The sequence below is a fragment of the Cynocephalus volans genome, chromosome 4 (assembly GCF_027409185.1).
Source record: "Cynocephalus volans isolate mCynVol1 chromosome 4, mCynVol1.pri, whole genome shotgun sequence".
In the NCBI taxonomy this organism is placed as follows: Eukaryota; Metazoa; Chordata; class Mammalia; order Dermoptera; family Cynocephalidae; genus Cynocephalus; species Cynocephalus volans.
The window spans coordinates 19,958,402-19,978,629 of NC_084463.1; the positions used below are offsets into that span (position 1 = coordinate 19,958,402).

Sequence of the window (20,228 nt, forward strand, 5' to 3'; positions counted from 1 at the left end):
TGAGTCAGACAGGCCAGATTGACTATGCTCTTGTAACATGGATTTCACAATTTAGAATTGAGTTTACATAAATGAAAGCCCTGCAGAGAATAACAAAGAGACTATTACAATATTCAAGGAGGGAGGTGACAAAAATTCAAGCCACCCTAGTGGCCCAGGACACTTGTGCTGTAGGTCTGAAAACAGGCAGTAGCCACCATGGGATGTCTCATGATAAGTATAAGTGTCTCATATAAAACAAACTGAAATTGGACAAACTTCTCGAAGTCAGGAGCTGGCATGGGCCTCCCCAGCTCCAAAAAGCAGAAGTGAACAGCAACAAGTAAACAAGCAAGCAAGCAAGTAAACAAATAGTAAACCTGTGGATGACTTCTGTCCAGCTCTACAACTCTTTAAAAGTTTCAGGAATTTGGTGGTCAGAGACAAACCTTACTATCAGAAATGGAACCAAGCTATTCATCACTGGCACTGTTACTGAATCTTCCAAATGCACAATGTTACTGTAGGAAAGGAACCTTCAACCATTACTTTCAAGACCACGTTGCAGACTGGAGGCTGTGAAGACTAGGTGAAAACTAAGGGAATAGGTAGGGTTTTCAAGGAGAAAGATGGACCTGGAAAGAGTGATAAAAACAAATTTCTTTTATAATGACCAAATTAAGACGAAACAACATGGTGTAGAGCTATGCTTTTCAAATTGTTATGTGGATAGCAATTAATCCATGGTGGGCCTGTGGTTGTTGAAGTAACAGAATAGAGTTAATATTTCTAAAATCTGAAGTAACTCAAAATTCTGAGAATGGACATTCTTTTAAAATATTAAAGACAGATTTATTATGGACTAGAATATGGATTCAAATTTTCAAATGATCTTCAATATAAAATAGACCTTAGAAAATTTCTAAGATTGCTGTAGATAATTTCAAAGTAATTATCCTCCATCTTCCTCTGTTCCCACCTTCTACCTCCAACTTCATCCCATCCTACAGCATTTTCTCTTCACTGCCTTTACAGTCACTTCAACGGAATATTTTCCAGTATCCCAGTAACACTGGGTACTGGGATATGAACAGGACAAAGAACTTGGGTTTGACTCACCCAAATTATTCCATCTCCTTAGGCATATACCTTAGCTTTAACATCTTAGTTGTTTTTCTTCATCAGTATGATCAGGATAATAGTGTAGAATTTCTCAACATAGTTTGGTACATCACCAGGAAAAGCCCAGCAGGCTGTTCCAAGAGAAGACATAGAGTCATGATAATGACCTTAGTGAATGCATCACAGTCTAGACATCTTACCCTCAAGTCTGTAGTCTTGGAAACTTAATCTTCTCTGCACAGAGAGAGTAAATTGATCTCTCAGAGGTGGATTTCACAATAACCAAGCACACAAAGCTGAGGCATAAAGCCAGAATTCTAATTTACTAATTTTTCATGAGTCTAGAATATTTATAACTACAAAGAGAAATGCTCTGCTACCCATGGGAAGTCTGAATGCTGAAAGTTTAATTTATAAAGAGAATCATAATTGTCATACTAACTGCCACAATCGACAGCCCACAGCTTCTCTGCAGTAAGACCTAAGAAGTCAAATTATAAGGAAAACTGGTGAATTGAATCAAATTATGCAGAATCAGTTTTTGTCTGGTTTTGGATTTTATTAATCAGTAAAAAAAAAGAAGAATAGTAATATTAAATTATGGCTAGATATGAACCTACCTATTTCTTCTTTTGAGAAATAAATACATTAAAATACAATTAATATACCATAAATAAACACATAAAAAGGGTAAGAGGGATAGTTTCAGGGAAAACCTGCCTTCATTCCAAGGAAAGGAAATGCCAACAATTAAAAAAAAATTATTTTGCCCATTGATTGGTAAAAAATTTATTACACATTCACAGCATTTCCTAGACCAGAGCTAGAAAATCACCAAATTTGATATTTTAAATAGGTGTTGCATTTTTCTATCAATATAAGTAATTTTCCAATAGGATGACAGTACTTGGGATAAGTTGGCTACAACTTCCTTTACTCCTCTATACCTAAGGGCCAGCTTGACTTTGATACCAGAATATTTAAGTTTGTCAGTTCATTTGTTTAGGCTTCTTGTCCCTTGGGTTGTACTTAGCTGTAAATATTAGTGTTTGGGACTTATCTTTTTCTGTTGTTCTGAAGCTAAAAACACCTGATGGTGCAAAGATTGGGTGCGTTAACCATGGGAGTATAAGAGAGCAGGGAACTCTCTATTGTGCTAATGATGTGCCCTCCACTCTGCTTGGCACTGACTAGAGTGGCAAATGCTCTCCACCGACTTAGGTCACTCTCAGCCCCCACCCTTTTATTGAGTCTCCATTGCCAAGTTCTCCTTAGCTTCATAGAGTAGGAGGGTGTCCATATAATTTGCCTTACCCATCAGAACAATTTTCAGGGTGTGGGTTCTATTAAAAATTGTGCATAAACTCTCCCAGCAAACCTGGACATATGGCCTTCCTATGTAGAGTACACTTCACAATTTGAAACCCAATAATTTGATTAGTCTCTATTCTACCAGCCCCTTCTCTTTTTCTACTTTCTCTCTCTTTATGTCTGCACCCACCTTCAATCATCCTCTATTCTACCAATATAGTTTTCCATGAATGCAATGGGTGCATTACACATCTGTACTTTCACAAGATGTCCCCTTCTCTCTGATTCTAGGCACTTTCCCAGTCTCTCTGTCTGACCTTTATTCACCCTCCCAGTCCATTCATCCTTCACATGCTCACAAGGCACCTTTCTTGCAAAGCCTTTCGAAAGAGCTGGAAGCAGAAATAACCAGTCACTTCTCTATGCTCTTATTGCTTCTCTGTATTCATGGTGCTGATGTTGCAATAAAAATATTAAAAGAAAGGACACTGGAGTCAGCCTGGAAGGCTTCTAACTCTAGCAGTGTGACTTACTAGATGGGAAAATTACTTATCTTTGCTGTCTCAGTTTTCTTATGTATAAAACGAGGTAAAACTAATATTAATACTTCACAGGAGTATGGTGAGGATCAAGTGAGGTAATATAAGTAAAGTGCTTAAGAATAATACCTTGCATATGGTAAACCCTCAAAAAGTGTGTTCTGTTTTTATTTTCACATTTTATTACAGATGAGTCTGTCATGTCTATCAACATACAGTAGACTCCTTCTTCAGGGAAAGGACGTCACTCATCTTTATAGATTTAGCATGAGCATAGTTTCTGCTGCAAAACAGGCATTTAGTAAATATCAACTGAATTACTTCTCTAGGGTGACCGTGGGAAAAGAGGTTTCAGGACCTCAGTGCTGACTTCTGTTCAAATTGAAATCTAGAGAAAGATGTATCTGTGTACCCTCTCACCTGCCTTCCAGTTTATCCTTCCACCAACCATAAACGGAGACCTCCTTTTCTGAAGCTAGATATTATCTCATTTCTGTTACTTCCAGGGGAATTTGCTTTAAAAAGAGAATGTAAAGTTTGGGAAGAAATCCATTGCTTAATGGCAGAATTTCAAGCATAAAAAATATTTTGAAACAAGTGCTCCAACCATTAAGACTGAGAGTACACCATTATAGAAACTCAAAGTTTGACAAGATGTGCACATTTCTTGCTCCTCTTACATGCTTTACTATAACAGTAAGAATATTCGTGAGTTCACGGGTCTGAATGCTCTGTAAGGAACGCTGGCTCTTCAAGGCTTCTGTCATAGACTGTCAGGCCTCAGGCTTCGCAGCGTCTCCTAATCTGAGGGTTCAGAGAAGAAATTCTTGAATGAACTGAATAAACATGTATTGTAGAATGGCTTTGTTTTGTTAAATATTCAAATATTCCTGAAACTGTCCTAACTTTAACAATTTTCAGATTGTTTGGGGGTGGCTGGGGAAAGAGTGTGGGAGAAACCTTGGGAAATTGCTAGACCTGGCTCTTCTTTGTAGAACCAATTAATTATCATCTAACATGAACCACTTAACTGAAAGGAGGAACGAAGTTGCCATGGCCATAGAAAATTTCGTTTCTAATTAAGAAATATGGAGAGAGGAGGGACTAAAGCACAGAATGCCACTCTACAGTCTGTCTTCAGCAAGCTAGTGCAGCAAAGAACTAAAAAGAGCTTTTCTGTTGTGGCTGTGAATGATCTCAAACAAATTTGTACAGGAAGCACAGCTTTAGAGTGTATTGAAAGAAATATGCTGAATAGATGTTTATTAGCAACTACTAATTAATGATTCACTAATAAGAAACTTTTAAAACAATTAAAATCACGAAAGCTTCTCCCTTTAAAATGGGATCAAAATTAATTTGTTATACAAGCTGTGAGTAAAATCAGATTTATTTAAATCAGTAATGGAAACAAAGGAGATTTTGTGATAGTGGATTAACATTTCTTTAAAACAATATTTTATTTTGTCTTAAAATATTAACAAGAATCAAAATGCAAAATATCTCTGCCTTTTATGGCATTTGAGATATGATCAGAGGTTCAACAAATCTTCTGTCCAGCCATTTGTGAACCAAAGTATATATGTTTGATACATATCCAAAAATGAGGAGATCACATGAGGCCAAGTATAATAATAAATATTTCTTTTACAGTTGTCTTTTATTAAAAAAGGAAAATTGTTTGGCAGGTAGTGAAATGAATCTTGGAGCTTTAAGAAGTCTAGCAAGACGCAGAGAACGTTGGAGGGTTAAGATTAAGGTTCAGGCATTGAAGAAAAGGCATCAACACTTTAAAAATTATGTGTTAAAACAACAACAACAACAACAAAAAAAAAAACCCAAAACAAAAACAAAAAACCCACAAACAATATACTCATGTTTTTTAATCCTAGATGTTACCATGAAGGTCACATAGTCCTGGCTTTCAAACTTTATCTAGTAAAATGTTGCTCAGAAATCTAATACATAAGATAGATAAAAGCGAAGTTCTCACTAACTATACTTAATGCAGAATCCTTGAAATAAATTCACTGGAGCCCTGGGCTTCCTTGAGTCATGCTTGGAAGTCATGATTGGACCTCTGATCCAATCCAATAATCTGACCTGATAAAACTGTTAAATTTTTATCGTGCTAACAGTCATACTATCAGCTGGTAATGATATGTAAACAAACAAAGGTCTATGATATCTTTTGCAAAGCTTTTCACTTTCCTTAGTCAGTTGCAGTTAACCCTATTTGCCAAAGAACCTTTAGGCAGAGAAGTTAAGACTTGAGTCCAAGCAAGGGATGCAGGGAGAGCATCCTTGCTGACAAATTCTAAGTTATTTCCTTTCCAGACAGCTGGAGAGGAAAAAGACAACTTGTGTCGACTCTAACATTTAGTCTGTTAATATTAAAATAAAGAAGATTCTATTACTCTGTCAATCAGCTATTTAAAATCTCTTTTCTTCTATTTATTGCCTTTCCCTATAGGATCATCTTACACATAGTTTGGAGGGGAATCAAGTAAGAAAAGAGAGCAAGTGGTGTTATGGAAAAGACCTTCCATCCAGTGGCAGGAGTTCGCTGCAGAAGAAAAACAAAATAACAACAACCAAAACTATGTTATATCGAAGATGGATGGAGAGACAGAATACAAGATAATACAAGAAAATGAAGTACACAAAAAGATAGATTATGATATAGTGGTCCACACTATTCAACATGTGCTAAAAATTCAAGGTCGTCATCACATGTGAGGAATCAATGAAATTTCACGTGTTGGAGCAGAAAGAATTCCAGGGTCATGGCCCCATCCATCTGCTCTTGCTAACTCTCAGAAATGTGGTTTGTCCTGTGCAATATTTTTTTTAGAGCTGTTTTTACTTCTTTATTCCTCAAGGTGTAGATCAAAGGGTTCAGCATTGGTCCTACCAGATTCATCAGAATCTGAACCACAGTTCCGAGCATGGGATTGGGTGTGCGCTGCAGGTAGACAGTGATGATAGGCCCATAGGCACAGAGGATGGCAATGAGGTGGGCACTGCAGGTGGAGAAGGCATGGAGACGGCCCTCAGTTGTACGAATACTCAAGATGGAAACTGTGATCCGCATGTAGGATACAAGGATTAGGAGAAAGCAGACAAGAGATACTAGGCCAACATTGGTGAAGCTCACCATCTGGGTTAAGGATGTATCAGCACAGGCCAAGGGCAAGAGTGCTGGGATATCACAGAAGAAGTGATCCACTTCATTGGGACCACAATATGGCAAGGTGAAGGTGAGGGAAGTCAAGACACTGGAATGGACACACCCTAACAGCCATGTGCCTACAGCCAGGGCCACACAGATTCTAGGGTTCATGATGACTGTGTACTGCAGAGGGTAGCAGATGGCCGTGAAGCGGTCATAGGCCATCACAGTATACAAGAAGCACTCAATGCTCCCAAAGAAATGGAAGAAGAAGAGCTGGGAGACACAGTCTCTGTAGGAGATGAGTCGGCTCAGTCCCATAAGGTAAAGCAGCATTTTGGGACAGGTAACAGAGGAGAAACCCATGTCAAACACAGACAAGTTCCCCAGGAAGAAATACATGGGTGTGTGAAGGCGAGTGGAAGAAATAACAACCACAAGGATAGATAAATTTCCCAGTAGGGTGCAGGCATAGAAGGGCAAGAATAAGACAAAAAGTATAGTCTCCAGCCCCTTTGTGTGTGGGATTCCCAGAAGGATGAACTCAGTCACCACCGAGCAGTTCTTTGCCGCCATGGGAGCCAGTCCTGGGGGAGGAAGAGAAAGCAGAGGACATGGAAGAATGCCCTGGCTTGCTGTCAACAGAGTGAACATATTGGAGAAAGAAAATTTATAATTTAAATAACTGTGTTTTGGTTCTAAGTTATGGAAAGACAGCTTGTGATTATAGAGCATTATTGGAATATAGCTGTCATAGCCAACTTAGTAGTTTCTGTACCAAATATTTTTGATGAACCAATTCCAAATGCAGATATCCCGCATTAAAACAATATTTAAACAAAACAAAACAAAAGAACAACTTAGAGCCTGGATTTTCAAAGAAAAGAAGACACACAAAAATGTATATTTCTCCTCCCCCAGGGTAGAGGGATAACAAGCCACAGAATCATTCAAGGGCTTTTTCATATCCTTGGAGAATCACTATATTTGTAAACCACAATTACTGACAACATTATATTTTATCCCTATGTCTTTTAAGTGAGCCACAAATGTTGAAGGATCACTGCTTTAGGGCTCAAAATGCGGATACAACATGATCTCAGTTCATTTAAGCCTCATTGTAAACTGTGAGGCATATCCATAGAAAACAATTGAGCCATACAAAGGCTAAGCAACTCTCCTAAATTAAGGTAGCTAGTAAACGGCAGAACTTAGGATCTAATTTTTTTAAGACATCAGTCTTTCCACTGAACCACATCTGAGATATACTGTAGCATTACTGACTTCATGACCTTGTGAAATTTTGCTCCAGTGTAATCAATGATTTTCCTCTGGACATTGCCAGGCTCTGAAAATTTTCTTGCTTCTCCTTAATAAGTAATGGAAAACTAATTTGTCTCCCTAGCTACCACATACACACTAAAATATAAAATCTAGGAGAGTAAATACTTTTTAGTGATTATTCTTGGTGTAGAAAACAGGGCCTGGCACAGATTTTCAATAAATGTTTGACAAATGAAAGAATAAAATGATTCAATGAATGATGAAACTTGGATATCATTCAGTTGTCTTGTCTTGTACAAGAACTTATGTGATACTGACAGATACTAATCTCTCTACACAACCTTGTAAAGCAGGTGGATTACTACTTGATCCTCTTTTGCCTCGTTCTGCTGACATGTAGAATTCCTCTGTCTTCTTCCTCCATGTCACTTGCGCCCTCGGAAAGCTCTGTACTGTGCTCTAAAAGGTGACTAGTCCCAAGACAAGAGCTATAGTAATTTATACTGGCTCCAAATAAGTACTGGCTGTCACACATCACAGAAAGAATCAAACTAAGTGTATCAAGGTGTAGACTCATCTACAGTTTTTATTATTTTAATCACTTTGAATCAAGTCTAACTTCCCCGTTATAAAGGGAAATAATAAGAATGGGGATTGTGAACTGGTAGGTTAGCATAATGGGTTGAAAGAAAAACCAAGCAAACAATGTCCTATTCTTGTGCCCAATAGCCCCACATTCCTGTTCATCCTAAATTCCAAGAACATTTGTAAGCCAAAAAATCCAAATTCACCTTTCCACTGGATATGAGAGGCAAAAAAGAGGAGTAAAAACAAGAAAGGAAGATGACACTTATGTGACTTACAGAGAAGAAATTTGATCCTTTTTCCATTTGTTTCTCTAGGATCTTTAGCCCCAATTTTCCTTTGACATCACACCACAAGCCAAGGTCAGGGATCTCTGCCTATCGTCTGGAAAGCTTTTTTTACCTTAGCCAAATAAACTCAAATAAACTCAGACTAAAGAATATAAAGCTAAATGTGCCTATATCTTCTGCAAAGATGTCTTCAAAGACACTGACAGCTACATATGTAGCAATTTATATGTCCTTGGAGCCCTTGGGACTCCATTCCTGAATGAGTCTTATTCAAAGAGGTTGTTAAGCAAAGGGAGCAATTAGAAGTGAGTAAATGATCTAGTTCAAACAGAATATGCTGATGTTTCCCCTTGTGGCTTTACTGTGATATGAAGAAGATGGAACACTATTTATACTTTCTACTTTTATGATTGACCTAGGAAAGTAAGAGAAAAGGTAAAGGCTACAGCCCAATATTAAGACATATGTAGAAACCATTCTTTTAGTTTCAGTGTATTTTATTGGAATGAGAAATAACAATCATGTTTCTCAGACTTTCAAAAGTATCCAGTTTCAAATACTTTAATCGCAGTGTCTCCTTAGTTTTTGCTTAGACTGAATTGTGTCCATTTCAAATTCACATGTTGAAACTCTGACTCCCTCCCCACCCCAAGTAATTATACTGGAGCTTGGGCCTTTAAAGAGGTGATCTAATAGAACTGGTGTCTTCATAAAAGAAGAAAAGACACCAGATCTCTTTTTCTCCTGCTCTCTACTCCTGTGAGGGCACAGAGAGAAGGCAGCCATCTCCAAGCTCCAGAAACCTAACCCTGATGGAACATTGATTTTGGACTTTACAGTCTCTAGAACTGTGAGAAAATAAATTTCTTTTGTTTCTGCCAACTAGTCTCTGGTATTTTGTTATGGCATCCTGACAGGACTAAGACAGTTTTTGACTTTTCAGAGTATTTTTTGTTTTCATATTTTGATTTGAAAATATAGTTTTTATTACCAGAATCCTAAACAGTTTAGTCAGTTGGAAAAATTTACTTCCCTGAACTAGGATCAGTTTTCTACATGATTCTTCCTGAATTATATTAAGGTATTATTCTACAAATATTAATTAAGAACCTATTCAACCATAAGCAAGACAAGTTGCCTAAACCGGGACTTACTCTTTTGTGATCGGAGTCAGAGTCTTGCCCCTTGAGATGTTCAAAGTCTGGCAATTATCTTTCATGTAACACGACAGCCATAAAAAAGGATCAAAACAACATAGCTTTTTTGTTCCATAGGGACCTCACCCAGAGATGCCCAGCCACTACTAATCTCCACAGCCTAGGTTACTGAGGAACTCACAGACATAGTGAACATGAATTGTAGCTAAAGAAACTGCATGGAGTCTATAGTGCTGCACCATCCAGAATAAAGCAAATGTACTTTACCCACTGCACTTCCCCAGCCATGAGGCTCTTCCATCAGCCCAATGTGCTCACATGAGTGGCTACAACATTGTGAACCCACTGGCATGAAAATATGAAAAAGAAAAAATAAATAAAAAGGAATGAAGAAAGCCTACAAAACTTATGGGACATTATTAAGGAACAAATACTTGAATTATGGGCATCCAAGAAGGAAAAGGAAAAAAAAAAAATCTTTGAAAACCTACTTAATAAAATAATAGCTGAAAACTTCCCAAATCTTGAAAGAGATATGGACATTCAATTTTAGGAAGCTCAAAGATCCTCAAATAGATTAAACCCAAGAAGGTTCTCTATAAGGCACATTGTAATCAAAAGTCAAAGACAAAGAGAAAATTCTAAAAGCAGCAAGAGAAAAGAATCAAGTAACAAATATGGAAATTCCCATAGACTAAGAGTAGACTTCTCAGCAGAGACCTGACAAGTGAGGAGAGAATGGGATGATATATTAAGAGTGTGAGAGAAAAAACTGTCAGCCAAGAATAGTATAACCAGCAAAGCTATCCTTCAGAAAAGGAAGGAGAAATAAAGATTTTTCTAGATAAGCAAAAACTGAGGAAATTCATCACCACTAGAATGATCTCACAAAAAAATGCTCAAGAGAGTCCCTGCTTCTGGAAGTGAACAAATGATAACTACCATCATTAAAAAGTGTGAAAATACAAATCTCACTGATAATACAGATGCACAAATGAGAAAAATAAATCGAACCTTACCACTATGGAGAACAACCAGACCAAAAAAATAAGAAAGAAAGGATATACAGAAAAAGTGGAATACAATAAATAAAAGACTGGAGCAAGTCCTCATCTATGAATATTAACATTGAATGTAAATAGACTGAATTCCCCACTTTAAATACATAGACTAACTGAATTTATTTTTTTTAAATAACAGTTACATGTTGCCTACAAGAAAATCTTTCACTTATGAAGAAACACATAAACTAAAAGTGAAGGGTTAAAAAAATATTCCGTGCAAATGGAAGCCAAATGTGAGTGGGAGTAGCTGTATTTATATCAAATAAAGCAGACTGTAAGTCCAAAACTGTAGTAAGAGACAGAGAATGACGTGACATTATAATAAAAGGATCAGTTTAACAAGAGGATATAACAATTGTAAATGCAAGGGTACTTCAATAAGTTCTTAGAAAAATGGAATTAAAAGATAGTATGAATCTTTCCATGAGCTTTTTGAAGACCATCTGCATATAAGCACCAAAAACTGAGCAACCAGATGTATACAGCAAATATTATCATATTTAAAGTGAGGAAGAGACATTAATTCAATAAAGCTGGGGGTTTCAGCACCCTACTCTCAGCAATGGACAAATCATCTACCCAGAAAATCATCAAAGAAACATCAGAGTTAACAGCACTCTAGACTAAATGTTTCTGATAAATAATTACAGAACATTTCATTCAACAGCCACAGAATACACATTCTTTTCATCAGCAGATCGTACATTCTCCAGGATTGACCATATGTTAGGCCACAAAATGTCACCACAGAAATACAAAGAATCATTAGAGATGACTATGAGCATCTATATGATGACAAATTGAAAAACCGAATAAGGATAGATTTCTGGATCTGTGACTTACTAATATTAAACAAAAAGAAGTAGAAAACCTGAACAGACAAATAATGAGCAGTAAGGCTGAATCATGAAAAGTCTTCCAACAGAGAAAATCCCTTCAAAATACCAATGACATTTTTCACAAACATAGAAAAAACATTTGTATGAAACCCCAAAAGACCCTATGTAGGCAGAGCAATTCTGAGCAAAAAAACAATACTGAAAGCATCATACTACCTGACCTCAAAATATACTACAAAGCTATTGTTATCAAAAGAGCATAGTACTGGCACGAAAACAGAAATACACCAATGGAACAGAATAGAAAATCTAGATACAAATCCATGTATTTACATCCAACTGACTTTTGACAAGTTGACTAGAACATACATTGGGGAAAGGAAAGACTTTTCAATAAATGGTGCTGGAAAAACTTGATATCTGCATACAGAAGAATGAAACTATCCCCCTATCTCTCATCATATACAAAACTCAACTCAAAATGGATTAAAGACTTAAATGTAAGACCTGGAATTACGAAACTAATGGAAGAAAACATAGGTGAAATTCTTCACAACATTGGTCTGGCAAAGATTTCATGAATGAAACCTCATAAGCACAGGCCACAAAAGCAAAAATAAGAAACATGAGATTACATCAAACTAAAATGCTTCTGCTCAGCAAGGAAACAATCAACAGAGTAAAGAGACATACTGTAGAATGGGAGAAAATGTTTGCAAACTGTTCAGCCACCAAGGGATTAATATCCCAAATATACAAGGAACTGAAATAACTCAACAACAATAAAGCATATAATCTAATTTTACAATGGGCAAATGATCTGAATAGACCCCTCTCAAAAGAAGGCATACAGATGCTCAGCAAGTGCATGAAAAATGTGCAACATCACTAATCATCAGGGAAATGCAAATCAAAATCACAGTGAAATCTCATCTCATCTCGCCCAGTTAGAATCATTACCAAAAAGAAAAAAAATTTGCAAATGCTGGCAAAGAAAAGAGAACACTTATACACTATTGACTGGAACATAAATTAGTATAGCTATTATGGAAAACAATAACAAGACTTTTCAAAAAACTACAAGTAAAACTACCATATAATCCATCAATTCCACTAATAGGTATGTATCTAAAGGAAAGAAAATCAGAATGTCAAAGGAGTATCTGCACCACATGTTTATTGTAGCACTATTCACAATAGCCAAAATATGGAATCAGCCTAAGTGTCCATCAACTGATGATTGTAGAAAAAAAGGTGGTATGTATACAGAATATAATACTATGCAGCTATAAAAATGATGAAATCCTGACATTTGCAGCAACATGGATGAGCCTAGAGGACATTGTGTTAAGCTAAATATGCTAGGTACAGAAAGATAAATACTACATGTTTGCACTCATATATACAATTTTTTTTTTAAAGCTGATCTCATATAAGTAGAATAATGGTCACTAGAGGCTAGGAAGGGTAGGAAGAAGGGTTAGTTAGAAAGAAGTTGGTCTACAGATACAATGATACAGCTAGAAAGGAGGAATAACATTTAATGTTCTATAGCATCATAGGGTGACTATAGTTAGCAGTTTATTGTGTAATTTTACATAGCTAAAAGAGAGAAAGTTGAATGTCCCCAAAGAAATGACAAATGCTTAAGGTGATGGATATGCTAATTACCTTGATTTGACAATTGCACATTGTATCCAAATACCACATTGTGCCCCATATATATGTACAGCTATTTTATGTCAGTTAAAAAATAAAGTAAAATATTTTTAAAAGGAAGTCATTTATTTTACCAAAAAAATACCTCGAAGCTAATAAAGAGTGGATCTGCAAACTAGGAAAGGATAGTTGCAATGCATATTACTAGCAGAAGATTAGTATCCAGAATACAAACAGAACTGCTATGAATCAATTTTACAAAAGTGAAAACAATCAAAAGAAAACTGAACTAAAAAAATAACATAAATTTTCCAAAGGAAGAAAACCAAAGTGTTCTTAAACATATTAGAAGATGCTTAACTTTATTAGTAGTGAGGAATTATAATTTTAAAAAATGCAGTGGATATCATTTCACATCATCAGGTTGGCAAATATTAAGAAGATTGTTGACATAAAGTGTTGCTCAGAGTGAGGTGTGCTACTAACTCTCATTCACTGAGGGTGTGAATGTGTTTGCTACAATCATTTTATTGCAGAAGGCTGATTGGCATTCCACTCCTAATGCATCTTCTAGAGAACCTCTTGAACCTGTGCCTCAGAGAGATGAATAAAAATGTTCATAATAAAAATGAGTAGAAATCACCCACATGTCTGACAATAATAGAGTAAATAAATACATAAAATAGGGTGTAAAATTACAGTTACGTAGACCACAACTGAAGAATCTCAAAAGCGAATTTTGGGAGAGCAAAGGCAATCATGTCTGAGTCCATATAAACAAATTGCAAAATCAGAAAAAAACTAAGTAATATATTGTTGAGGGATGCATACATAGGTGGTAAACTCACAAAGAAAAGAAAGATATTTCCTTAAAAAGAATCAGTTGCTGTATTAGTCCATTTTTATGTTGCTATAACCAAATGCCTGAGATGGTGTAATTTATAAAGAAAAGAGGTTTATTTGGCTCACGATTCTGGGACAGCTGCATCTGGTGTGAGCCTCAGGCTGCTTCTCTTTCTGGGGGGAAAAGGCAGGGCAGCCCGTGGGTGCAAGAAGATCACATGGAGAAAGGAAGCAAGAGAGAGAAAGAGGGGAGGTGCCAAGGTCCTTTTAAACAACCAGCTCTTGTGGGAACTAAAAGAGCGAGAAATCACTCACTACACCCACCATGGTATTAACCTATTCATGAGGTATCCACCCCCATGACGCAAACAGCTCCCAACACTGCCACACTGAGGGTCAGATTTCCACAAGAACTTTGGGGAGACAAAAATACCCAAACTCTATCAGTTGCTGATAACTTGTGAGAGGATGGGGCCAACAGAAGTACACAGAGGGAATGTCTTCATTAAACTTTGTCTGCGGCAATGGCTGTAAGGCACAAGTGTTTATTAATATTCTTTAAATTTTATAATATTATAAAAATTTATGAAATATTTTTTAAATGCTTTAAAATAAAAAGCAGTGTTTAAAATCCAGTTGAAATAAATTAAAAAGTACATTATTAAGTTTATTCTAAATACCATAATATAAATAAAATGCAAAAAACAGATATGTATTCCTGATCAATAAAAAAATGCACCTAATTTAATTTATCATGAATTAATTATAATAAACACATAATTTATTAATACAATTTTTAAAGTGCTGAATGAAGTCATGATTTGTTCACCAAATATGTATTAAAATACAAATTTTAAATTTTACTATATATTAAGATGTACAAATGAAAAAAATCCAGCATTCAAAACCTATTGTTTAGTATTGTAACACATCATGGTTAAAAAAAAATTAGTAATATTAAAAAGTGAACAATACAGGATTCTATTTGTAAGCACTCCTCAATTCTTTTATAACGAGTTACATGGTCTATATCCTCAGAAAAAGAAATAAATTTTTAATATAATTGTCTTTATATTTTAACATCAATTTGAAATACCAGAATGAGTTGAATAGGAGTTCTTAAGCTCAATATGAGCCAAAGGTATATTAATAATGCCACACTACTTACTCTCTTCATTAGCATAATCTCAATATCATTTTTCCACATGCTTCCTTTTTTTAACCATTACTCCAATATGGATAGAAATTGTAAATAAATGGCTAGCAAGAAACACAATTAAAAGCTGCAAAGGTTAGCTTATTATTGCACATTACCAGCCAATCAGTGACTAAAACATGAGCATATCATTCTATATTTTCGAATGCACTTGTTCATTCAAACTACAAGTTTTATTTAGAGGAAAACGTATTTATTTCCTTTCTTTATTTTTTGCTTTTAAAAATTATGTGGAAAAGAATGTACCATTGCTAATCTTTACTAATCATGAAGTGTTGGGATGATTTTTAGAATCCCTGGGTGTTTTTAAACCCCTGATTTGATAATGCTGCTCTGCACAATTCAGACTATCCTCTGCAGCACACAGAATCCACTTCCACACTTCCAAAGACAGGAAGGACACCCTTTCAAAGTGGACTATTCCCTCGCTACTAATTCCCTTGCATTAAAGCCTACCACCTCAAATTTTTTAGAAAATGTTCCTTGTTTTACTCTTTGCAATCTGCCAAACAAATCTAACCCTTTTTAAATTTAGCATCCCTTTACAAATTTGGGATCATTGATTATATCTGCCTTCTCTTTATCTAAATAGTTTAATTTCCAGCAACCGTTCCTCATATACACATTCTTATGAATTCCTGACATTTCACCATTCTAGTTTGTCAATGCCCTCCGTGAAGTGCAATCTCAGAATTAAAGGCAATGCCCCAGGTGTAATGACACTTTGACTGTGCCTGAGACTTAGGAGGGCTCAATAAATGTCTGTGGAATGAGTGAATAACCTCTCAGCCCTCAGAGGGCCTGGCCTCACCACTGAATAAGACATAGGACTCCTATGCACATGCACATCACACATTGTTTCATTTATCAGAGAGCAGTCAGGCTAAAGGCAGCTGGAAGAGATTCACTGTGAATAGGAGCCCTCCAAGCTGAGATAAAATAATTACATCTTGTGATGAAGTTTGGTAATTTTGTTAAAAAGATGTTCCAAGTTGCCTGCTCCAACATTTGTTGTGATTTACAAATGGCATTAGCAAGTTAACAGCCCAAACGAATCTTCTGTAAGAAACAGCTCTCAATGGTGCACTTGTTGGGGGTACTGCAGAGTTCTTAGAAAGTGCTCACTGTGTTCCTCAACAACCACCCCTTCACCACCTATCCCTGATGCATAGTTTAACTCGTGGCCTGATGGAATCCAGCCCACGTCAAAGTCTACTCTTAACCCATTATCAACTTATCCTTAAAAAAGTGTTTTCAAATTCAGCTACCCTTTATGCCAAAGGTCAGAAAATTGTGACCTGTGGCACAAATACTGCCAGCCACCTGTTTTTGTAAATATAGTTTCATTAGAACATGGACTCACCCATTTCTTTAAATATTTTCTATGACTGTTTTCATTCTACAACAGCAGAGTTGAGTATTTGTGGCAGAGATCATAAGGCCCACAATACCTATATTTCCTATCTGGACTTTAGGGGAGAAGTTTACTGATCTCTGTTCATGAGATGGGGAAGATGTCACAGGTTTGTATTTGGTACAATTGTTTTTGAACTGTTTTTATAGCAGAGAGACCCTTACAACTGGTGTCGATAATTTTTTTAAAAATAGTTTAACACACTAATAAAGAGGAAAAAATTGGCTTTACCCACAAGTGGACTAGTGACCTCTTTCTGAAACAATCTGGCCCCCAACCAGTTTTTTCAGGGCTCCCTTCACATCTTTGTTTCTCAAGGTGTAGATTGTGCGGCTCAGCATGGGGGTGACTACACTGGCAAATATCTGCACTAGGGTCATCAGCACTTCACTCAAAAACAGCTGGGTATAGACGAGGGCACAGGGCCCAAAGAACAGTGTGACCACTGGTGTGTGGTAAATACAGGTGGATGACTCCATGTACCTCCCTTCCTTCAGCAGAGTGAATCTTTAGGATTGCAACCACAATGCAGATGTAGGAGGCCAGAATGGAGAGGAATCAAGTCATGGGCACAAGGCCAATGCCGATGAAGCTCACCGTCTCAATGGTAAGGATGTTACCACATGCCAATGTGACTGTGAGGAAGATGTCACAAAAGGAATAGTCCACCTCATTAGAACCACAATATGGCAGCTGGAAGGTCAACATAGTGAGAATTGTAGCAGGAAAGGAGCTAGTGAACCAGGTGCCAGCAGCCAGCATGGCACACACCTAGCTGTTCACGATGATGGTGTAATACAATGGGTAGCAGATGGCAGAAAACTGGTCGTAGGCCATCACCATGTGGACCAGGCACTCTGTGCAGCCCAGGAAGTGGTAAAAATAGACCTGGGACATGCACTTGGTTCACGAGGATGGTGTAAGGCAGTAAGTAGCAGATGGCAACAAACTAGTCATAGGTTGTTACTGTGTAGACCAGGCCCCCCATGCAGCCCAGGAAGTGGTAAATAGAAAAGACCTAGGACATGCAACCACCCAGCAAGTTGATTCAATTCCTCACCAGCAAGCTGGCCAGCATCTTTGGAGTGCTCATGTAAAAGAAACCAATGTCCAGCATGGAGAGATTAAAAAGAAAGAAATACATAGGCATGTGGAGGTGGGACAGACATCACAGCTAAAAGAATGAGCAGAGTTCAGAGACAGAAGATCAAGAACCCAACAAAGAGCACACTGTCCTGCCCCTGTGTGTGTGGGATGCCCACCAGGATTAACTCTGTAACCAGCCTGTTGTTCTTTACCAGCATAGAAGTTATATGTTATCATGGAAAGGGGGGAAATGACCATACATTCATAACCCAAGCCAGCAAATTCCACTGCTTGCTACTAGTATATTCACGAGGATAAAATCCATCATTGATCCTTTTAATGAAAAGATAATGTTTACTGTGATTCAGACAGCAGGACCAGCAAATATCCTTAGAAGAAAATGTGGTCTATGGGAGTGAGGACTGAACGGGGGTAACTTCACTGGTAAATGATCAGATTCTATTTAACTGTCATCAGATGAAGAAGAGCAAGTGACAAAGATAGGAGAAGTGTAGAGTACTAAGAAAGGCAAGGAAAGACATCGAAAGTAAAGGAAAAGAAATTAGAGAAAACAGGAGGACAAGTGCGGGGTGCATTTACAGTTTACATTGAATTTTTATAAAAACTGTCCAGTTAAGCCTTAAAATAATCCTATAAAACAGGTATTAATATTTTCTTTTTTAAATTTCAATTTTTTAAAAGTTTACTTATTTACTTATTTTTAATTGATTATGCATATTCATGAGATACAAAGCTGATTGTCACCCCTTGTGCCCATGATGTGAGGGCCAGATTCATACTGGCAGCATATCCATTACCACAAATTGCATTTGTACCCTGTGTCCCCCACCCAATTATCCCCAACCTCCCTTTCTCTCTCCCTTCCCCCCATTCCACTTTGTAGCCCAAGGAATGTTCTCTCCCTCTGCAAGTCTAACTCACTACTGTGGTCTTTGTTTCCTTCCTTCTTTCTCTCTTAGCTCCCATATATGAGTGAGTGCATGTGGTATTTATCCCTCTGTGCTTTGCTTATTTCACTCAGCATAAGTTTCTCTAGGCTCATCCACGTTGTTGCAAATGGGAGTATTTCATTCTTTTTTATGGCAGAATAGAATTCCATGGTGTATATATACCACAGTTTCCTTATCCAATCATCCACCAATGGAAGACATATCTGTCGTTGTTTGAGAAAGCTGCATACTGTTTTCCACAGTGGTTGTACTAATTTACAGTCCCACCAACAGTGTAGGAGTGTTCCCTTTTCTCCACATCCTCGCCAGTATTTGTTATTTTCTGTCGTTTTGATTATAGCCAGTCTAACTGGGGTGTGATGATATCTCAATGTGGTTTTAATTTGCATTTCCCTGACAATAAGTTATGTTGAGCATTTTTTCATTTAACTATTGGTCATTTGTATGTCTTCCTTTGAAAAATGTCTATTCAGTTCCTTTGCCCATTTTTTAATTGGGTTATTTCTTTTTTTACTGTGTAATTGCTTGAGTTCCTTGTATATCCTGGATATTAATCCCTTGTCAGATGTATAGTTAGCAAAAATTTTCTCCCACTATGTTGGTTGTTGTTTCACTCTGTTGATTGTTTCCTTCACTATGCAGAAGTGTTTTAGTTTGATATAGGCCCATTTGTTTATTTTTCTTTTGCTGCTTGTGCTTTTTGGCTCATGTTCATTAGGTATGTGCCCAGACCTAGTTCCTGAAGTGTTTCACCAATATTTTCCCTTAGTAATTTTACAGTTTCAGGTCTTATATTCAAGTATTTTATCCATTTTGAGTTGATTTTAGTATATGGTGAGAGGTGTGTGTTTAGTTTCATTCTTCTGCATATGGATATCCAATTTTCCCAGCACCACTTATAAAGAAGGAGTCTTTTCTCCAATGTGTGTTTTTTGTTTCTTTTGTCAAGTATCAGAGGGCTATAAGCCTGAGGGGTGATTTCTGGGTTCTCTATTCTGCTCTACTTGTCTGAGTGTCTACTTTTATGCCAGTACCATGCTGTTTTGCCTACTATAGCTTTGTAGTATCATTTGAAGTCAGGTAGTATTAGGCCTCCGGCTTTATTTATTTATTTATTTTGCTCAGGATTGCATTGGCTACTCAGTCTCTTTTGTCGTTACATAGGAATGTTGAGATTGTTTTTTTCATTTCTGTGAAGAATGTCATTGGTATTTTGATGAGGACTGCATTGAATCTGTAGATTGCTTGGGGTAGTATAGACATTTTCACAATGTTAATTCTTCCCATCCAAGAGCATGGAATGTCTTCCCATCTTTTTGTATCTTCTTTAATTTCTTTCAATAGTATTTTGATTTCTTGATGTATTTGGATGTCTTGAAATTTTAGGTAAGTAGGATAAATTCTATTAATTCTACAGGTTCAACAGGAGAAAGAAGAGAGATTATTAACCTACACTTGAATAATCTTAGCACTATATGAGGCTAAGATAAAAATTGATTAGACATTAATTATAAGAATACCTCATGGCTATAATGCTAAATTATTTTCTTTACTCAAAAAACATATATCGATCATAGTTTGTGGTCAGAAACTACGTGAGATGCTGAGACATCAAAACTAATAATTTAGAGACTCTTCAATGAAGAAACACACAGACACAAGGAAAAATAAAATACAAACAGTTAAATAAATATGAT

The 20,228-nt window shown here is 36.7% G+C and overlaps 1 protein-coding gene across 1 annotated transcript; it reads right to left on the reverse strand.

Annotated features, from left to right (window-relative positions):
- Window positions 1-5,760: 5,760 nt before the first annotated feature.
- LOC134377106 (olfactory receptor 10D3-like) lies at window positions 5,761-6,699 on the reverse strand. Its single transcript, XM_063095722.1, has one exon. The coding sequence runs from the start codon at window positions 6,697-6,699 to the stop codon at window positions 5,761-5,763; it is 939 nt and encodes a 312-aa protein (XP_062951792.1).
- Window positions 6,700-20,228: the final 13,529 nt, after the last annotated feature.

Excerpts from the sequence above, each read along its gene's own strand:
- LOC134377106 (XM_063095722.1), bottom strand. The coding sequence starts at position 6,699 with ATGGCGGCAAAGAACTGCTCGGTGGTGACTGAGTTCATCCTTCTGGGA.